The sequence below is a fragment of the Semicossyphus pulcher genome, unplaced genomic scaffold, assembly GCF_022749685.1.
Source record: "Semicossyphus pulcher isolate SPU_LCO1_2020_fin unplaced genomic scaffold, fSemPul1.0.p SCAF_14, whole genome shotgun sequence".
NCBI classification, from domain to species: domain Eukaryota; kingdom Metazoa; phylum Chordata; class Actinopteri; order Labriformes; family Labridae; genus Semicossyphus; species Semicossyphus pulcher.
Window position 1 is genome coordinate 1,551,886 of NW_027211648.1, and position 20,325 is coordinate 1,572,210.

Below are 20,325 nucleotides of genomic sequence, written 5' to 3' on the forward strand. Positions count from 1 at the left end.
TGCAGGGTGGTCTCCCTGCCACCCCCTGCAAGCCCTTGTGCTAAGTCTTACACCCATGTCCCTCAGGAGGCCAACGGCTGGTGTACCGACAAAGCCGTGACATCCCACTTCGACCAGAGAGATGATGGTTCTCCAGGCTGCCTCCTTGCATCGGCAGCAAGGTCCAAAGACTTCAGCCTCGATCCCCTCCTCCCATTTGACGGTCAGCTCGATGAGGAGCACGGTCTTGATGCTGCTGGACCACATCGCTCTGTCCAGGCAGAGGCTCGTGCTGGTGATCTGGGAAACTTGAGCTTCCTGCCGAGGTCGACCTTCATGCTGCAGTCCTGGTTGGCGAGAACTGCTGACGGTTGGGCTCTTGGTGAGACACCTGCATCGCCCCGGCCTTCTTTGACGAACTGGATGCGATGGTTCGCTGGTGGAGGATGACTCTATTCATGTCCTGCCTGCACCTCTCCAGCACCTCGGCCAGCTTGCTCTGGTTGTGTCGCCACCTGTATCAGCCTTGGGAGAGCGCGGTCACGCAGCCTGACAGGAAGTGGTTGAAGCTTGCGTTTGGAGTGCTGCAGAGAGTTTTTTTGTGTCCTTTAAACCCATTTATTGAACCAATATCACACATGAACAAAAAACTTTAAGTCTGAATTTAATTTTTCAATAAATTAAGTTTATTTGTCAACAGTTGGTTTTACATTGTAGTTTGCAGGAACCATGCAGTCAAGCTCTTTATGGCCAATACTAATAATAAAGATATTCCACATCACAGGTCACATAGAGAGTTAAATAAACACAAACAACAAGCATTCCTCGCTCTGCATTTTACACCTCCACATATATACACGACCTTGCCTGAAACACTTTTTGTTTCTCATTTTATTTTTTGTTGCATGTTTTCATCTCTAACTGGGAGAGCAGTGGTTTTAATTAACAAAAAAGGTAGAAGTAGTAACAGTAGAGCAAGGCACACAATTATATTTTAAAGATCTCAAACCCTATTTAGTCCTACACACGCCTGTGTCATCACCGATCCCAAACCCAGCTTCACTGCTAATCACTCTTTCAGGAGTTGTCTAGAACGTAAAAAAAGAAACATTACATGGAACATTAGTGGTGTACATACATACAGCAGTATTAATAAGAACATACGTCCCCGTCAACAGTCATCAAACTTCCCTACACAACAACACCACTTCAGCTTTCGCCAACTTTGGTCGTGTTGCATAGATAGAATATCGTCTTATTATATGTTTTATTTTTGGACTCCTGATTCGACCCTCAGTTTGCAGACGCTGCTTCCAGCAGAGAGGGGAAAGGTTTAATTCAGAATATACCCAGGTAGAGCTAGATTTGACTTGGTGGGTGTTTGTAATATCTCCATAAATCTGGAGCACAGTGGCATCCATAGCAGCAGGTATATCCTGTAATTCATCAACAAATGTCCGAGCTTTTCAGTTTAGGAGACAATCAGGGCCCTGAAGTGATGGCTGGTCACATAAAGTATCTGTGCCTCATTCCAAGGCAACGCATCATTCAAGGGACACAGCCTACAAATACCCGTAGGCTAGCAGGATGAACACGCCAGTCCCCAAAGGAGAAGATTACTTAACCCTAAGCTATCACCACTTTCTGCTTCTAGACACATTTTGAAAGTTCTCATCAACATGGACGTTGGAAAACTTTGAGTGCACCACCACGGCATTGACTTGACAAAGGGATGTATATCAACTGAGATGTCCAAGAGAGCTTGACCCTTCCCTTTACCATGGGATGGTCTACAGAGGTTTACCGACTGCATCGTCGTCCATCTGCCTTTAGGTAAAACTTGTGGTACATTCAGGTCTCTCTCATCAACGTGGAAGATCGAACATTTTGAGTGTACCACCAAGAAATTCGTTTGACAAGGGAATATATAAGAACTGTGCTCACCAAGAGTGCTTGACCCTACCCTTCCCCAAATACGATGGTCAACAGAGGATTCAACACAGCCTCGTTACCACCGCCTGCGTCCAGATAAAACTAACGGTACATAAAGGAAGTTCTCATCAACTTTCAAGGTGGAAAACATTGAGAGTACCACAATAAGGTGCACTTGGCAAAGGGATACATACTAACTGTGCTTACCAAGAATGCTTGGCCCTGCTTTTGTCCAATTGAGATGGTTCTCAGGGGATTTTAAAAGACACAACTTCGTTGACCTGACTTCAGGAGACAATATCTGAGAACGACAAGCAGAAGGTTCACAAGATGAACCTTCCCATAAAGGTATGGCCTATGGGAGTCACCATGGCATCATCACCCCTTCCTGCCTCCACACAAAATGGTACATTCAGAAAGTCCTTGTCCAATTACAAATTTGTAAACTTACCACCAAAAAGTTTTCACTTAAATAACTGAAATCAGGGTAAATACCAAGCGTCTCAACTTGACTGACCATGAATGCTTGGAGTATTTCTTTGTCAATCAGGGATTTGTTTACCAATTTGAGCCACAACCAGGCTGCACCTTTGTGCTACCTTTGGACGATCCTTTAAAGGCTTTATGAACTGGGAAAAAGCTTGTAGTCTAGTCAAGTCTGGTAGAAAGATCATGAAAAAGTGACCAAGGTTTCAACACGGTTTTGCCAGGCCTTGTGTTGGTTCCTTCCTCTCTTTTCTTTGCCCCTGACAGACAACAGTTATTCTTCACACAGCTACTACACGTCCCTGTCAGATAAACTTAACACAGGTTGATTAGAGTTTAAAGAAACAACTGAAGGCGATATTTCTGGTAAAGACGAGCTTGAGGTTTGGCATTTTGCGGGTTCAGATTCAGCCTCAACTCTGGAAGTGAGTGAGGCATTGAAATCAAAGCTTACTAGCGAGTGTTAGCAATGATTTTCCTCCCTTTGAGCTCAAATCCTCAGAATAGCTTTTCAGCCACGATAATACAGTTGCCTTTTTGAAGTTTAAGCTTCTATAAATACAGCGTAATACAAAGTATTGGCATGTCTGCATTTTCTAAAGACTCCAACAAAGAGAATAAAGACTCATTACGCCAACGCAAATGGGGGTCTGTTCATATACATTCCTCAGTCCTTCCTACACTACGATTCCTTCTTTAGGAAAACTTCAGCAGACTGTAGAGGCTCTGTGGTTGTGTGATTCCAGTGTTACATTTTACCTTCTGAGTTCTACAACACTGAAAACTCGGCTGGTGCTGACACTACTGGATGAAGAGCTTCTACCACAGCTACGACTGTGATCTAGTGGAAGAGTATGAATACTGACATCATCAATAGACATACACCAAGGGTTAGAGTTCAGGAAGTAACATGCTACATGTGCGACACCACAGTAGCATACTTTTTTTAACGGTGTGTATATAACAGGGTGTACACAACAGGTGCCAGGTGAGCGTGGCTTTTTGGATTGGCACAGTTCAAATTGTTTTTATGGCCCTCTGCGCCAAGAAACCAAACCATGGCACACAAACATGCTTCAAAAATAAACCAGTTAAAATAAAACATCTGTTGGGAGACTTTTTAGCTCAATCTTTTGTAACTATTTGACACATTAACAAAGTATTTCTACAGCTGCTAGACTGATAGATTCTCCATTGTGGCTTTTCATTAAAGAAAAGTGAGATTTCTCTTTAAAAAATTGGTCTGAGCCAAAGACCCTGAAGCCATCCTGAAACTCTTTGATCGACTCAGTATCACATTTAAATGGTTGTTGGTTTGGGTGTTACTACAGAGGTGCCTCTAAAATCATCTTCCTCACATGTTGAAACAGTGTTTTGATGCAAACTCTACATACTGTCGACGGACTAACTCAAAAACACGCTCAGAAACTTCCTGGACTCAACTTCAGATCCGATCTGTAAGGTAACCCTGAAACTGCTGGACTCGTTTTCAGTCCAGTTTCTTGACAATCCTTCATCAGAGGGGTGGAAGGCTCCAGGAGCAGAGACGAGGGGCAGCCGGGAAAATGAAGCCAAGGTGAGAGATCAGCTCAGCGGGGAGGAGGTGGAGAGAGCTCCCTTACAGCTGGATCCTGGAGGTTCCTGCTCCCAACACAGGTAGTCTCTGGAGAGAGGAGAAGAAGAAGAAGACATACTTTATTAATCCCCAAAGGGAAATTAAGAGGCCTGAAATACACACACGCACAAACAGAACCCTATGGACATGCATTAATGGAGAGATGTCAGAGTAAAGGGGCTGCACGTGGACATCTGGCACCTCTCCAGCTACCAGCTACCTAATTCCATGATCAGAATGTACAGGGACTTGAGACAGCCACCCTCCGGTTCCCAAGCCAAGTCCCGACAAACTGAGCTCCTGTCCAGCCCAAAGAGAGCGGAAGAGAGAGTCCTTCATGTTGACTCAAGAGCATGTCGTGTGTAGCCTGATATATCGCCTCCCTCTGTGCCGTAGAGCTCCTTTGTTGTCCATAAAGACACATTGATGAGACACGCTGTTGTACGGGGTGACATGTTCCTTTATCACGAGTTTTGACCCCAGAAGAAGAAGCATTACACGGTTAAAACTTTTATGTATTGAATGAGTGTGTTGTTGATTTTGTTTTTATTTACTGGTCCAGAAACTCAAACCCATTATTGGACCAGAACAGGGTGTGCAGTTTGCCTCTGAATGTTTGGGAGCCGTTCTCTACAGTTTCCTCAGTACGATGGTGTATAACGGCCATTGTAAAAAAAAAAGTGTAATATTCAGAGATAAAACTTTCCAGAGACATGTTGCCAGAAAAAAAAGGCAGATTTGTGAGATTATAAAGTAATACATTTGGAGAAAAAGAAACAACTAGCAGAATCGTGTTTATCGGAGCAGATTCAGCCTCTCGGCTCACAAGAAGCAGACTTCATCGAGGAGAAAGACTGAGCGACCCTACGCTCCCCGTTTGCCCCAGGGGTTACATCACACATGACGGTTACCCCACGACCTCATGACGGAGACTGAGAGGAAACAAACCTGCATTACAGACAGAACATACAAACTACTTTAGATCAGTGTTTCAGTCGTGTTGTTGTTTGGATGGAGGCTGAGACAACAAACAACCAGCCCGAGGTCGTGGCTGACAACTAGATTAAGGACGTTACGCGCTCGGGTCGGCGTCCAGAGAGGACTCATGCTCAAGCTTTATAAATTTACAATTTTTTTTCTGGCAAATTTACGACTTTAATCCTGAAATGTTTTATTTTTTTCTTGGAATATCGCTCTTCTTCCCTGCTTAGTTTTTTTTTCGTCGGCCCTAACACGCCGTCGTACCTCACTGCCGCGCTAACCTTCGACTGACGCTCCATTTTCCTGAAGTTTTAATAAAAACTTCACTAAATCAACACGACTGCACGACGGTCATTTTACCTTTAACTGTGATTTCCTGTATTCCTGTGTTCTTTCTACTCTTTGAAGCGTCCGTTTTTTCTTGGTTTTATGATCCATACACAAACAATAACGTACAACAGGACTCTCTTTAAAGGGTGCAAATATAAACATGAAGGTTTAACCGCGCTGCGCTCACAGACTGTTTCCTCCTGTGTTTCATATTCAGTTGTTTTCTTTCCAATGAAACTATCCAAACATGAGTCAATGATGGACCCTGAGCGCGCGCACACACACACACACACACACACACACACACACACACACACGCTCTCTCTCTCCTGTGTGTTTTGCTGCAGACCCTCTGCTGTCTGGGTCACAGAGCACATCATGAGCCGCATTCACGATTGCTTTAATTGCACCTGTGTCTGCCTGTACAGAGTGTGTGTGTGTGTGTGTGTGTGTGTGTGAACAGGTGGGCTAGGCTGGGGCACGCCATGGGGGTCAGGACCAGCTGTACGCATCGCTGATATGAAGTGTGTGTGTGTGTCCTTTGTCGTGGGTTTACATGCGTTGTGTGTGTGCGCTGAGCTTGATTGTGCTCTTTCATGTGTGTGTTTCTTTGCTTGTAGGTGTGTATGTGGGTTTGTCCTCTGGTGTGTGTGTGTGTGTGTGTGTGTGTGTGAACAACATGTCTGTCTAACCTGCAGCTGTTGGGCTGTCAGAGCTTCTACCTGGACTCTTATGCCCTGCCCTCAGGGGTGTGTGTGTGTGTGTGTGTGTGTGTGTGTGTGTGTGTGTGTGTGTATGTTTGGAGTATAGGGGCAGTAGGTTTTGCTTAGCCCTGGAGGCACCCATAGGGCCGTCACATCACACACACACACGTACACGCACACACACACACAAACATGTACACACACGTACAGATTGGTCTTTGTTTGTGTTGATTTGAGTTTAAAAAGAAAAATATGATTAAAAAACAAATAAATTCACGTCTTCTGTGCAGCCTCGTTCCTCCTTTAATGTGGCTACAACCAGTGTGCGTCATTAGCATTAGCATTAGCATTAGAGCTTCTCAGCCTGACTGTGGCGCTGTGTGGGTAACTCCTTTAGTTGTTGCGTGTGTGTTGACTCACTCTGACGGTCCCTGTCCGTGAGCTGGGCGGTCTCACTGAAGCTTGGCTCCGCCCCGCTGCTGTCCTGGTGGCATGATGGACAGCTGACTGAGAGCTCACCTGAGGGGGAGACAAAAGTAGACAGATTCCGTGTCAACAAGAAAGAAAGAGAGAAATGTAGGGATCACAAGAAAGACAGGAGATGTTTGCAGAGGAAAAACAACGTGAGCCCGGACAGACGGAGAAACATAATAGAGCTGAGAATGAGAAAACAATGTTCCACTTTATTCTGTTCTTTTCAACAGTTAGCGGGAGAGCGAGCGAGCGAAGGGGAGAGACAAACAATAGAAGGGAGAGAAGAATAAATCAAAACGGCATTATCGGCCTGAAACGTTGTTTGTCTTTGTTTTCTAATCGGCTTGTTCTTTCTTTGAGCCCAAACTGATGAAAAGTTGCAAATTAAAACGACGAGCATCAGGCCGAAAACAATTCTCTCTCCCTCTCCAGCCGCTCTCTTAATTGGTTCACAACTAATCGCTTTGTAAAGACTTGTGTAGCTATTATCCCTCCCCATACATCTACCAATGCTGCACATTCACACACAGACACACATCTGCATATGAAGTCACGCTTACATGCACACATACATGCAGCACGGCTTCCACCCCCATCTTTGCATTTTCCTTTTTGTCTTTTGTTTGACGCCCTTTTAATGAATTTATTATCTAATGAGGAAACCATCACACACGAGGTCGCTGCTGCAGGTTTGGACGACGCGTCTCCATCGACTTTCATTTGTACAAAAGTGGAGCCAAAACAGCCGGCGAGGCGAGCGCTGCTGCTTTGTGGACGATGAGCAGCGCACAGAAGAAGAAATATCCGATAACTATCCAGCATGAGCAAAGTTTAGCATTTTGAATTTTGTCAAATGTTTGTCAAATTATTTTACGCTCACGTGGATTTTGTTCTATAAAAACAAACAGTGGAAACTGGAAAGTGTGACAGAAACAATCGCACATTCATAGTTTTGTTTCAGTAGCTTCCATGTCATGTGACCGAGTGTCCTCCAATCAATGTCAGATGGTAACACTCGCTTGGACAAATGAGACACACCTCATTACATCGGATTTAATTGCTGCTAATATTTTATGTTTATATTTTTAAACGAACATGCACCGTCATGATCGCCATCGCAGCCGCCGCCCTCACAACAATCAACGCTATATATATACGTTATATTTACTAACATTATCTTTTGTTTTTGTTGCACTTCGTGGACTGCGAGCTTCTGTGTTACCTGTTTTAAATTTGATATTATGTTTTTAGGGTGACTCAAACCTCTGTCCAGGGACTACAGATGAAAAATAGCCTCCTGGCTAACTCTGGCACATGTACAGCAATGTTCCTTAATGTGCACTGTCCCTGTTAGATAAACTGATAATAAACATACTGCGGTAGAACCAGCTACTGCTAGCTCCTGCACGTCTTCCACTAAATAAGTTAACTAACTGTAATCAAGAGTACCACAATAATCATTCCTGAGTTGCTGCTAATTCATTAAGTTACGTCAAATGTCTTTGAGGAGCCGTCGCCATCTTGTTGTTTTGGAACCAGAAGTGACCATATATGGAAGAAAGGATGGATAAGCACTGCTATGTCTTTGGTTGCAGCCTGTCAGTCAGAAAGTAGCCCCGCCCTAACTCCTCCCCTCTTCCTGGTCTGTGTGACTCTAAACAGGAGCATCAGTGACTAAATGAACATCACGCTGTGTTGAAGAAGACTTGAAACGAGAGACTGAGACCAGAAACTCGTCAGGAACATGTTTACTGAGGGAATAACTCAGGAGAGGAGGAGGGGCACTCTCAGATAGACTTCTATATAGTGGAGTCGCCCCCTGCTGGCCGTTAGAAAAACGCAGGTTTCAGGAACTTTTGAAAACAAGAGGCTACGTCCACGTCTGTTAGAGGATAAAGTTACATCACTTGTTTTGCACATTACGTGGGAGCACGCCCCGTTCAAATCGTCTTCCCACCCGTACGGCTGTCACTCATGGAAACTGTTCTCTTCATGGCTGCGAGCCTCTGACCTCGTATTCTTGACCTTGTGGAAACAATAACCATCCAGTAGACGGTTTGGAAAGCACTAATTATTACTCTGATCAGAAACCTAAAGATGAATTACAGTGTGTTTGTTTCAGGGTGCAGTAAAAGTCTCATGTGTTGCATTTTAAATCGTGCAAATGATACGCAGGCCACATTAAGATGCACCGTGTGTGAAACAACTGCAGGCGGCTCTGCACACGATCAGGAAAGGAACCAGCTCTTCAGCTGAACCGTGTTCCTCTTAAGGAGAGTAAAAGTTGATAAACAGAGGAGGCAGCAAGGTTGCAGAGATGGTAAAAAATGCCAAAGTCATTTGCATAAGGAAATAGAAAAGTTAAAAAAGAGCACAAACACGCTAATTCAGCGATGAAATGAATTGAACGATCACTGCGGGACGGGGAAAGCTCTTAGCTGATGAATCCTAATGAAATCTGACTGATAGTAATTATGCTGATGTTGTTCTGTGGACCTTAACCTTTTAACTAAAAAACTGAGAAGTCTGCAAATCCCCCCTTGCATTAACACCTGAGGGAGGAGAGAGGGAGGAGGCAGAAGAGGAGGGAGGAGGAGGAAGAGAGGATCAGGGGGGAGGAGGGAAGTGGAAAAAGATGTGGAAACGCAAAGGAAGGAAAAGATACCAGAAGAAGAGAGTAAGATAAGAGGATGGGAGGAGGAGAGGGGAGGGAGAGAGCAGGCGGAGACGAAGAGGGGAAGAGGAAGGAAGGAGATATGATGTTAAGGAGGTGATGAAGAAAAGAAAGAGAAGATGATAAACAAAGCTACAAGAAGAGGAAGGAAAAGAGGGGTGGAGAGGAGAGGGAAATTAAAGTTACAGAAGGAAGACGGGGCAAAAAGAAAAGAGGGAGCAAAAGATAAAGATGAGAGGATGGAGAAGGGAGGGTCAGGAGGAGGAGGAGGAGGGAGGTTACACACATCAGCACCTCTCACATCCGTCTGGCCTAAGAAATGGAAATGAGAGAAATGCACACCGGCCTCATTACATTCATACCCACTGAGGGGCTCGGCTCGGTCTAATACCTGGAGTAGAGAGGTGAAGTGCAGTATCAAGGCCCTGTATAATGTCCTGAGATAGCAGATCGGGCTAATACGTGGAACACTAACCTGCTTCTGCACCGCTGTCTTTGCTTCCTGCTGTGAGCCGCTCCGCCCTCTCCTCCCCTTCTCCTCCTGCTTCACCCGCCGAGTATCCACCTCTCCTCGCCTCTCCCCCTCCTCCCTATCTGCCTCTCTCATCGCCGAGCAGTTAATTTTGGGATTAATACGCGTGGCGGTGGCGGCTGGCTCTTTTGAGGGATTTGTAGCGGAGCTGCAGACACTTATCTTGGTCATTACGGCGCCCATATTGGATTCAAGCGTTTTAGTATCTGCCAAACATTCGGCTGCGGAGGAGTCTATCGGGGCGACACGCGCCCGGGGATTAAGATAAGGAGGCCCCTCATTACGACTCCTCTCCTCCTGCGGCGCGCTGACACTCACAGTGGCCGCGACTTCTCCTCCAGCGACATCACAGAGGAGGTACGGGTCCTCACCTCGCTTCTCTTCCTCTGCGCCAGAGGACACGGGAGGAGGAGAGAGAGGGTTGTCATCTTGTGGTTTGGAGCCGGGCCCCTGGAGGGAGGCGGAGACGCTGTTTGAGGGCAAGGAGGTGGAGAATGAGCTGAAATGAGGCTCCAGGAAAGGAGAGAAGGAGCTCTGTGTTTCCTCTGTGTCGCTGGATGCTTGGAAATACAGGTGATCCTGGTGTCTATCCACAGACTCCTTTGAGGGAGACAAATCACCTGGGTTGACAATAGGCCCCTCTTCAGACGAATATTGAAGACTATCATTTGGTTGTGAACAAGGCAGGTAAGCTAGACTGTGGTTCAGTTCGTAGCCAGGGTCCGGCAAGACCCGTCGTGGTTTCTTGTCGAGCACCATGCTGTAGCAGAGAGGGGGGCCGAGGTAAACCTCCTCTGTACAGGCTGCAAACAGGGTCTCCTCATCCCTGATGTCCGGGCTGGGGGGCAGGGATAGACAGGGGCTCGTCGGCTCTTCAGTGCGGCTACCGTTAGCAGCGCTGTTAGTTTGGCAATCATCAGACTTCAGTTCAAGCGCACAGAAGTTGCTCTTGGAGAGAAGGCCAGGAGAGAAGTGCTTGGAGGACGGGGCTGATATGTGCTGGTTGGTGCTCGTAAACAGCTCCGGGCTCGGGCTGTGGAGGCCTTGAGTCGGTGTGATGTATGCTGGGATGCTGTAGGGCACCGGAGTGGAGCTTTTGTCCTCAGAGTACTGACTGACCTCGCCACAGTCGCTGTCATGGGAGGAGAGAGACAGGTAGGAGTAGAAGTCTCCTTTACGGAGGTGGAGGGGCCGGTGGGAGTGTTCGATGACCTGCAGGAAGAGGAAGGAGACAGTTTGTAAAGTTTGTGTGAAAAACCCTGAGCTGAACTTGTGAGTTTGAGTTTTAACCTGAACACAAAATTCAATTGATGGCACTGGAATAGCTTCATTCAGATTCAAAGCTACAAAAGTTTGAGCAGCTTATTTTTAGCAGTATTAATAATCATGCAACATAGCACCAAGCAAAAAAACGTTGTTCGGTAATTAGAATATTAAAAGTCTGTATATTTATACATTTTCTGCCTGATTTCTTTTTCTTTTTAAGAAATAAAATGAAGACAGGAAACTGATTAGCTTTTAGATTACTTCACTTGCACAAGATACTGAATAAATTAGTAATTACATCCTAAAAGTTGTGATCTGTGATGCGATTTATTGAATTACCGCAACTCAGTGAACAAATTAGCTGAGCTAACGTTTGTACTCTTGATTCATTTGTCCTCTAAGATGCACAGAATACACGAGGTCACACAGGACTCGCATCTCCGAATGTTTCAATAACTGATGCATTTATTGATGGAAGCCGTGTTTAAAGAGGGGGTATCATGCTGTGTCACATTTTAAGACATAACGTTACAGCGTTGGATGTTCAGACTAAACGTGGCTGAAGTTTCAGATCTGTGAAAGTATGTTTGAGTCATCAACCAGGCTCGTCAGCTCAGGCTGCAGGCCGCCAGGTTTCACACAGTTTGTGACATCACAAAGTGCAGCCTCAGCAGGCGTCGGAGAGCTGGCCAATCAGAAGAAAGCGAGCTTGTAAGGGCGGGGTTTCTTAAAGGGACAGAGCTGACTGAGTGGTTTCAGGCTGTAAATTATGCTAAGCTACTCCACAGGTCTCACAGAGTGAAATATGAAGCTTGAAATTAGCACGCTACCGCCCCTTTAAGTGTTATTTTCATGTCTGTTGAAATTGGTTGCATTTGCAGCTTTACGATTTGCATGTGTGTTATTGGTAATGAAACCAAAGCTCATTGTTGTGTCACACTTTCTCATGTGTAGTTTCTTATGTCTGAACATGAACTCCGTACCTTGTCTCTGATCTGTGCGAGCGATGCCGGACCTTGGTCTGGGATGGACCCGCTGGTGTTGGACTGGCTCTGTTCTTCACGCTGATTCTCTTTGCTCTTCAGTGCCACCGAGGTCATGTCAATAATCTCCATTACAAAGTCATGCACGTTCTCTTTCTTGCCCTCCTCCACACTGCAGGGATGGAGGGAGGAGGGGGATGGGAGTTGGTTGCAGCAGGAGGAGAGAGAACTGTGTCGTTTTTTGGGAGGCAGGGACGACTTTTTGTCTCTAACTTCCTGTCTTGTCTCCTCCGTAACAAAAGACGAGAACTTAAACTTTTCCTGAATGGTGATGGCCTTCCGTCCACCAGCTTGCTGCCGGCTATTGTGCAAAGCATCATGGGATCTGCAGTCTTCCAGAGGTGAGAGGGAAGGAGGCGAAGGGAGGGAGGAGCTGTGGCAGGGCAACTCCCCTCTCAGCTGTCCCACTAAAGAGGAAGTACGTTTGGACGGGAAGGGGAGGAGCTCACTCGGTGGCGATGAAGAAAGCTGCGTTGTTGAGTTTGATTCGGTTTTCCCGATCAGGTCACTAACATCCTGAGCTGACTCCCCTGTTTGAGCGAACAGGAAGGTCTCTCTCTTTGACTCCCCTTTCTTTGTGAACACGCTTGACTCTTCTCGGAGGAGTTCGTCGTCCTCGTCTTTCCCCTTGAAACAGCTTTGATCGACATTTCCGTTCTCCACATCGTCCACAAACTGGCTGATGTAGCTCCTTGTTGCGTTCCTCCGGTTCTCCTCCTCCTCTTCTTGTTCTATCATATCCCTTTTTGCTTTATTGTTACCACTTGTGTTTGTGTTGCTTTCTATTAATTTTGCCACTGAGCGGGTTAGAAAACAATGTTGCTCCTTGTTCTGAGAGGAGGACGTGAAGGGAGAGGACAGGTTGGTTCCACACTGCAGTTCGTCCCACAGGCCGGCCTCTGTTTTAGAGGAGGAGGATAAGGTTCTCGGAGATCTCATCCAACTCTGCAGCTCTCTCTTCATATACTCCAGCCCCAGGATGTAGGACCCCTCCATCTCCTCTTCATCATCATCCTCTTCGTCCTCATTACCAGAGGATGCACCGCTCAACCTCTCCTCCTCTTCGTCCTCTCCGTCCCTTACACCGAGCTCCTCCTCAGTGAGTGTGAGCGTGGATGAAGACAAAAGGTCGCTGTCGTCCTCGTCGTCGTCTGTGCATGCCGAGGTACAAGAAACATTCACCACCAGGCTCAAACTCGCCGCATCTGATTCCTCCATGCCTTGTGCGTTTCCATGGCATCGTTTCCGGTAAGATTTTGAGTTGGCATTGGCTGCCGTGGCGGGATCCAGGAAGGGGTGGCGTTGATTTCTGAGCATAGCAAAATCTTCAGATCCCAGAGATGAGTCTTCAGTGCTACTCAGCTCCGTTAGAGATGCTGTTGCTGAGCTCTCGTTGATCAGGGATGGTGGTCCTTTCCGTGAAGAGCCTGAAATCCCAGAAAGAGGGGCGTGTCGACCACCAAGAGAAGGTGAGGCAGGGAGTCTGCTCCGCTGCGGGGAGCTGCTCCGGAGCGTCATGTCAGAAATACTACGAGTCATCTTTCCCGCTATAGGACTCTGAATGTTCTCCAGGCGTTTCAGGAGGTCGAGAGTTCTCCGGCTCAGCTCCCCAGAGGACGGTTCTCCTTGCACACTTTCGTGTTTCCTTTCCTTTTCTGGTTCACCCGCATCCACATCTCTGCTCTGCCCCAGGTCAAGTTCCCCGAGGCTTGCCAGGCTGCCTCCGGTCTCCCCTTCATTGCTATGACATGGGGCCAGGCAGCTCTCAAGAGATGCACTACGATGCAGTGGGTCTTTGGAGGGAAATAACTCAACACCCAGCGCCAGAAGGGACTCAAGAGAGGAGCCCTGAGATAAAACTGGACTGGATGCCCGGTGGCTCAGAGCCGGAGGAGACTCCAAACGGTTAAACTTGTCAACGTTGAATTCTGTAATTTGACTGTGAGACATAAAGGCCTTTGAGGAATCGACACCCGGTCCTACTTCAAAATCAGAGTCGGAGTCAGCGGGAGTCAGGATTACACGCCCATTGATTAGGATCTCAACTGCCTCTCCTCCTCCCCTCCTAGGCCTCCTTTTTTTCTCCTCCTCTTTGTTCCTTCTGCTTTCACCTTTGATTTCGTCCTTCTTCCGTTCTTTCTCTTTCATATTATACCTCGTCTTGGTTCTTTGGTTGTACTGGGGAACACTGTCTTTGTGCAAAGCGTGATTATTCCTGTCAACAGTTTTATCTTTTCTCTGCTCCTTTTCCTCGTCTTCTTGATCCTCTTCCTCTCCCTGGATTTCAGAGTTTGTTGATGTCGTCTCTATGTCTCCTGTATCACTAACGATCCCGCTCTCACCCTCTGACCTTCGACTGCTCACTGACTGGCCACTTCCTCTGCCACCCTCCCTCTCATTCTCCCCGTCCCGGTATCTGATGGTTCTATCCCCTCCCCGACTATCTGACAGGCCTCCCAAGAGGTCTGGGAGGGATTCAATGGAGGAGAAAGAGGAGTCCTTACTCAGACTCTTCAACAAGAGGTGCTGTTTCCGTTTTCCTGATTTGGTTTTGTAAAGTGAAGAGGAACTGTGCGGAAACAGAGGCTGTGTGTATAACTGAACATTATGGACGCTGTACACCTGGTAGACGTTGTTGTTGTGAGGTGGAAGAGTTTGGGACATCACATTGGGCTGAACCTCTGATGCAAATCCACCCATTGTGTTGGACATCATCTCAGGACACTGACTGGCTGGGGCCCTAGATTGACCCCTGTCTGGTTGGTTCCTGTTTGACATGCTTCTGTGCAAAGGCAGGTTTTGTTCTGTAGGTAAATTGTGCGTAAGATCAGGTTCTGCTTCCTCTTGCAGCTCTTGTTCTGTGATTGTCATATCCGTTTCATCCCATTCCCAGGAATCATCTGGCACCGCCACCACTGGACCCACTGGCACTGGGCTGATTTGGTGGAGGTCGACTAGACCCGGTTCCAAAAAGTTCCCAGGAACCTGCAGACGAAAGGGAAGAAAGAGAGAGAGGACAAAAAAAACATGTTTGAAATTGTTCGGCAAGGATAAAGAGGAATCCTGTCGGCTCAGCTGCTAAAGCACAAACCATGAACCCACAACGTCTGAGGTTTTAATCCTGCTGCATGTCAAACTCCGTTCCTCTCTCTCTTTCTAGGACTTCTTTGTAAAATGCTGAATAAACTGAGTCACTACTGCAGCGAGGAAAAGGGAGATTTATCCATAAATTTAACGTGCATCAAGGAACACGACCGAGTGCAAACACAATACATTGAATTTCATATAATATGGACTTTTGACTTATATGTAAGGGCCTGTCACTACCTGCTGTCTGATGTAAATGAGTACACAAAGCTGTGGTGAAGGCATGTGACCCGGTCTTTGTAAAATCTCACGCTGTGTCTGAGTGAACTGCAGTCCTTTAGAAGCTTCTAAATCAATACGTTCATTATTAACCCCAGAGGGGAAATTCAATTCAACACGCTACACACACAAAGGCCCGAAAAACACACACATAACTAGAGAGATGTCAGAGTGAGGGAGCTGCACATGGACATGCACCCCAAAGCAGTGGGGGGTTCAGTGCCTTGCTCAAGGGCACCTCTCCAGCTAGCGGCCCCAATTCCACGGTTGGTCCGTACCAGGTCTCCGGTTCCCACGCCGAGTCCGTACAGACTGAGCTAATGTCTACCCAAAAATCAGGGGAGAGCACAAACGCAGAAACTATGCAGTCGACATTTTGGGAATTCACAGGGGTCAGCACAGGAGTGCAAAGGCTGAGCCTCGCCCTGGGCGGACCACCGTCTTGATCTCCTGCCAGGTAAATATCAAAGCAGTAAAGCAGTGTCGTTTTCCTCATGCTGGTGGAGCAATCTGTAACAAGATATAATCTATATAATCTAATTATATCTTGTTACATGTCACCGAAACGACGGTAATTTATTGGGAATTCCTGGTACATGGCTTGACTTCCCTTTCCCTCCGTGAGTCCTGTTCAGACAGAAGTTTAATAAGTGTGGTGTTCTCTATTATCATTTAAAGTGCACGTAATGTTTTATTTTGTGCCGTCAAACACAGCGGGAGGATAGGTGATGTTCTCTCAGATGTTGTGTGTGTTGTTTTGGCAGCAAACTCTTTAAAAAGACGTTTTAAATCGTCTGTCCTCTCTGAGAGAGCTGTCTCCACTCAGACCGCCGTTTGAAAAGAGACACGCTGACACCCGGCTCTGACAAAAACACGTTCTGTGATCATTTAAAAAAGAGTAAAATCAGCCCACCCCAAAGCAATTGCTCATAAATCTCAACACAAATTATTCCGCTCTGGAACAAAGCGATGAATTATTCAAAAACGACTTCTGAGAGAAAGAGCACGAAGCTGAAAACCCCAAAGTAAATACGTAATCAAAAGCCTTCAGAAAGCTCGGCTGTCTAAAAATATGCTTAGACACAGGAATTCTTCCCTTCCACAGACATAATTATACAAATTGCTCCGCGTCTCGTTAACAAGAGAGGGGGGGTAATTCGTATTAGCCATTCATAGCCTATTAATCTAATAAACTAGTTGGCTCTGTGTGTGTGTGTGAGTGTGTGTGTGTGTGTGTGTGTGTGGCTCTGTGTAAAGAATTTCTATTAGATTTGTGTTTATTCCCCGTGTGCTGATAAGGAAGATGGGGGTAATGACTGAACTGGGTTTTGCCAGTGCAGACGCGTTCAAAAACACATTCAGAGCTGAGGGGAGAGGCTATCAATCAGCCTAATCCAATCAGATCGAGTATTTGATGACCCACGAAAACCTTGTGTATAATTTATATCTGTAATTTGTCTCATTTCTGTAATTCTGTAATAGTTAACAGCTGAATTGTGGATATTCTAATGACCTCAGAGAGAGGAGGGGGGTTGCTTCAGGGGTCCGGCAGCCTCCGCAGCTTCAAAAACACATTTTTTAACAGCAGAAACGAACTCTAAAGTGTTGCTGGTTACCTGCCAAAGAAGCCGAGCTGGCAAGCTGGCAGAGCAGACAAATTTAGCAGTCAAACAGTGGTGATTATTTCCAACTCAGAGTCCAGAAACATGCCAGGGTGTTCCTCTGTAAACTGTGTGTCCAGATGTTCCGGGAGCTGACTTAGGAGATGATGAGTTTGTGCAGGATTTAGTACGAATGTAATCACACTAAATCGACAATATATTGAAGATAAACGCAGTTATATATCTGTACGGACGTCTAGTGTCTGGACTTTTATGAGCTGAAGCTTTCAAAGTGTGTTAAACTGAACCTGATGTAAAGGTGGAGATGGCAGGATTGTACACATCAACAAGATGTGAATGATCACGTTTGCCGGTTGTTTCTTTACACTTAACTCTACGTTTGAGCCAAAGCAGTGATCGTTCTCATCCTTTACCCGAGCACAGACCAAAAGTAAAGCTAATGTTTCTCACGAGAAAGAAGCTTTGTGACCACTTTTGTTTGTTTCACAAAGCAAGTATGTTCCCTCCTCAAGATATGTCTCAAATAAAAGAGTCGTGTCTGATGCATTGAACGTGTATGTAATCATGCAAAGTGGAAAGTCAGCTTCCCTGAGCATTAAAGAGGGGGTATTATGCTGTTTCACATTTTAACACTTTATATACTATTATATACACTTTATAATAACGATATAATTTTACAATGTCGGACGGGAGCAGCAGACATTCATTTCAAATTTGCCAACAACTCTGTAACACGGCCACAGGGTAGGAGGCGTACTGCAAACAGTTCTGCCCCTCGGCAGGCTTCAGAGGGCTGGCCAATCAGAAGAAAGTGGGCTTTAAGGGGCGGGGTTTCTTAAAGGGACAGAGCTGACTGAGGAGTTTTTGTAACTGTAAATTATGCTAAGCTACTCCACAGGTATCACACAGTGAAATATCAAGCTTGAAATTAGCGTACCCCCCAGTCATGACAAGATGAAATCCTCTGGTTCATCCTCTGGGAACCTGGAGAAGCTTTAGCTATTTCATGTGAATCTCACATTATCAGAGTCTGGTGTTTACTCGGCCGTAATCGCAGCTGGTGGCAGTGTCTGTGTGTGATTGTGTGCGAGGGACCACAGCACTGTTTTTTTTGGGGGTGAAAGCGGAAAACTTTTTCCCATTAGCTCTGGTTTGACTGCTCCCATTTGTTAGCATAGCATCTGCTGGAAGGCCCAAGGAGAGCGGAGCTATCTAGCAGCGTCTGGGTGATTATTCATGTGCCTGTGCTCCTCCAGGAGCTGCTGCTGCTGCTCCGGTCTCTGCTGGCTCTCTGCTGTACCAGTTGTCAAAGAGCTGAGGGAGCCCGGCGTCACCGCTCTGATTCAAAATGAATAGAAGCGCACAGATAAATCACCTCTCCATGCAGAGTGGAGGAGCAGACAGGCTGCTTTGAATGTAATTGCAAACGGTGAATGAAAACCTCCATATGTTGCTCATAACTCTGCTCTGAAATACATTTCATAATCGCCAGGAAAGTGTTCTAAAATATAATTTCCATATATTACATCCGACTAACAGGTATGGTGAGTGAAACCTTATCCTCACAACACCCTGCAGCTTTAATTTAGACTCATTTACATCAAATAAAAGATAAAACAGGATCCTTCATCTGCTTTCTGAGCAGCAGTACACATACGCACTGAACAACAAGCGACAAAATGTACCTCTTCTACAATATCATTGCCTCTGGATCACATGACCGACCACAGAAGCTACACGGGGAGGCTGCTGCGTCATGGAGGTCACTACTCTGGTTTGATATTAATCTGGTGGTATGTTTTTCAGTCCAACCGACACTTCAGATCAATATTCATGCTCCTCCGAGGACGAATCTTAAAGGAACAGTTGAAGATTAAATCAACATCACCGTCCTTTTTGCTTTGCTGGATCATTTAACCAGGAGATCATTTATTTATTTGCAGTGGTTGAACAAAAGCAATGAAAATTCAAGCGTCCAGGTACGTCAGAAAACCAAACACGGTCAAGTCTGCGTTCATAGTTCAAGTCTCCTCCTCCTGAGCTGTGTCTGATGAACTCTCCTGCTGCTTCCAGCTCCTTGAGGCTGACCAGAGCCCAGTGTGATCAGCGGTTAGCTCTTATCAGGCGTTCTGTTTCAGCCGTGGAGCACCTGTCCATCTGTCTCCGCTGAGTGGCAGTTTCACTGTATCTAGCAAGTCACACGTGGGCTGAGATCTGTCTCACTACTGCGCTATGAAGCCACAATAAACAGATGTTACTGAGATTTAATGACAATAGACAGGCTGAGAGGATGCTGAGAGAACTACATCAGGAGGCAGGGTTGTAAGAAGGCTAAGTTCATGCTCTGTCAGGTCTGACTGCAAGACGAGACACAAACAATCTTTAAAATGCTTGTTTTTTGAATGGAGTTTGGTTTGGCCATTTCTGACAAGCCCAGGATGTCAGGAGAACCTCAACACTGATGGTCCTTTATGATGAAGAGTCGAGGAATTTTCCTGTTTCCAATGTATGAAAGCATGATTTATGTCACCATGAATGTCTGTCTTTGCATCACTCTGAATGTCGTCTGTGTTAGCTAGTCATTAGCTTTGCTTTTGGTCTGAACACCTGAGAGTCAGCGGTTTCAAGTCTTAGCTTCAGCTTTTCATCTTATTCTCTGCAAGGAATTGAATAAGCATCTCTCTCCCTGAATGTTGAACTATTCCTTTAATGTTTTTGGCCTGACCTTTCTTCTGTCGTCTGCAAACTGAAATTTATTTTTGCACAAATTCCCTCAGAGATGATCTGATTTCTTTTGCTGCATAATATGATGATGAGACTCTTTCATACAGGAAGAAACAATTAAACACAAGCATGAGACAGCTGAAGTCTGAAACACAGGAAGCCATTTATACACAAGCAGCATTTACACACACACACACGCACACACACACACACACACACACACACACACACACACACACACAAAGGGACCAGGAGAGGACAATCGTTTTATCACTGTGCAGAAGTGTTCATTTATAAGCTAAACCACCCAGATGTATGCCCCTCTGGTTCTCTCCCTCTCTCTCTCCCTCTCTCTCTGCCGTACATTCCCTCTCTCCCCCCTCCTCCCCCTTTCTTCCTCTCCCCCTCTCTCTCTTTATTCCTCTCTCATCCCCAGCAGAAGTGAAATTACTCTCCAGCCAGGCAGCGAGGTCAAAGTGTCTGGCCTCTGTTATTTGTCTTCTCCTTCTTTACAATGTGTGTGTGGATGTGTGCGTGTTTGTGTGTGTGTGTGCGTGTTTGTGTGTGTGTGTGCGTGTGTGCGTGTGTGAAAGGACA

At 46.0% G+C, this 20,325-nt stretch overlaps 1 protein-coding gene across 1 annotated transcript in view; it reads right to left on the minus strand.

The window, feature by feature from the left end:
- Positions 1-895: 895 nt before the first annotated feature.
- Positions 896-20,325, minus strand: part of akap6 (A kinase (PRKA) anchor protein 6) — a 159,546-nt gene continuing 140,116 nt past the window's right edge. Inside the window, exons 20-23 of the mRNA XM_069662538.1 lie at positions 11,957-15,001; positions 9,651-10,919; positions 6,448-6,546; positions 896-4,060 (exon numbers count right to left, since the gene is read on the minus strand). Coding sequence (XP_069518639.1) covers positions 4,016-4,060; positions 6,448-6,546; positions 9,651-10,919; positions 11,957-15,001 — 4,458 coding nt within the window. The 3' untranslated portion in view covers positions 896-4,015. The remainder of the gene's footprint in view (positions 4,061-6,447; positions 6,547-9,650; positions 10,920-11,956; positions 15,002-20,325) is intronic.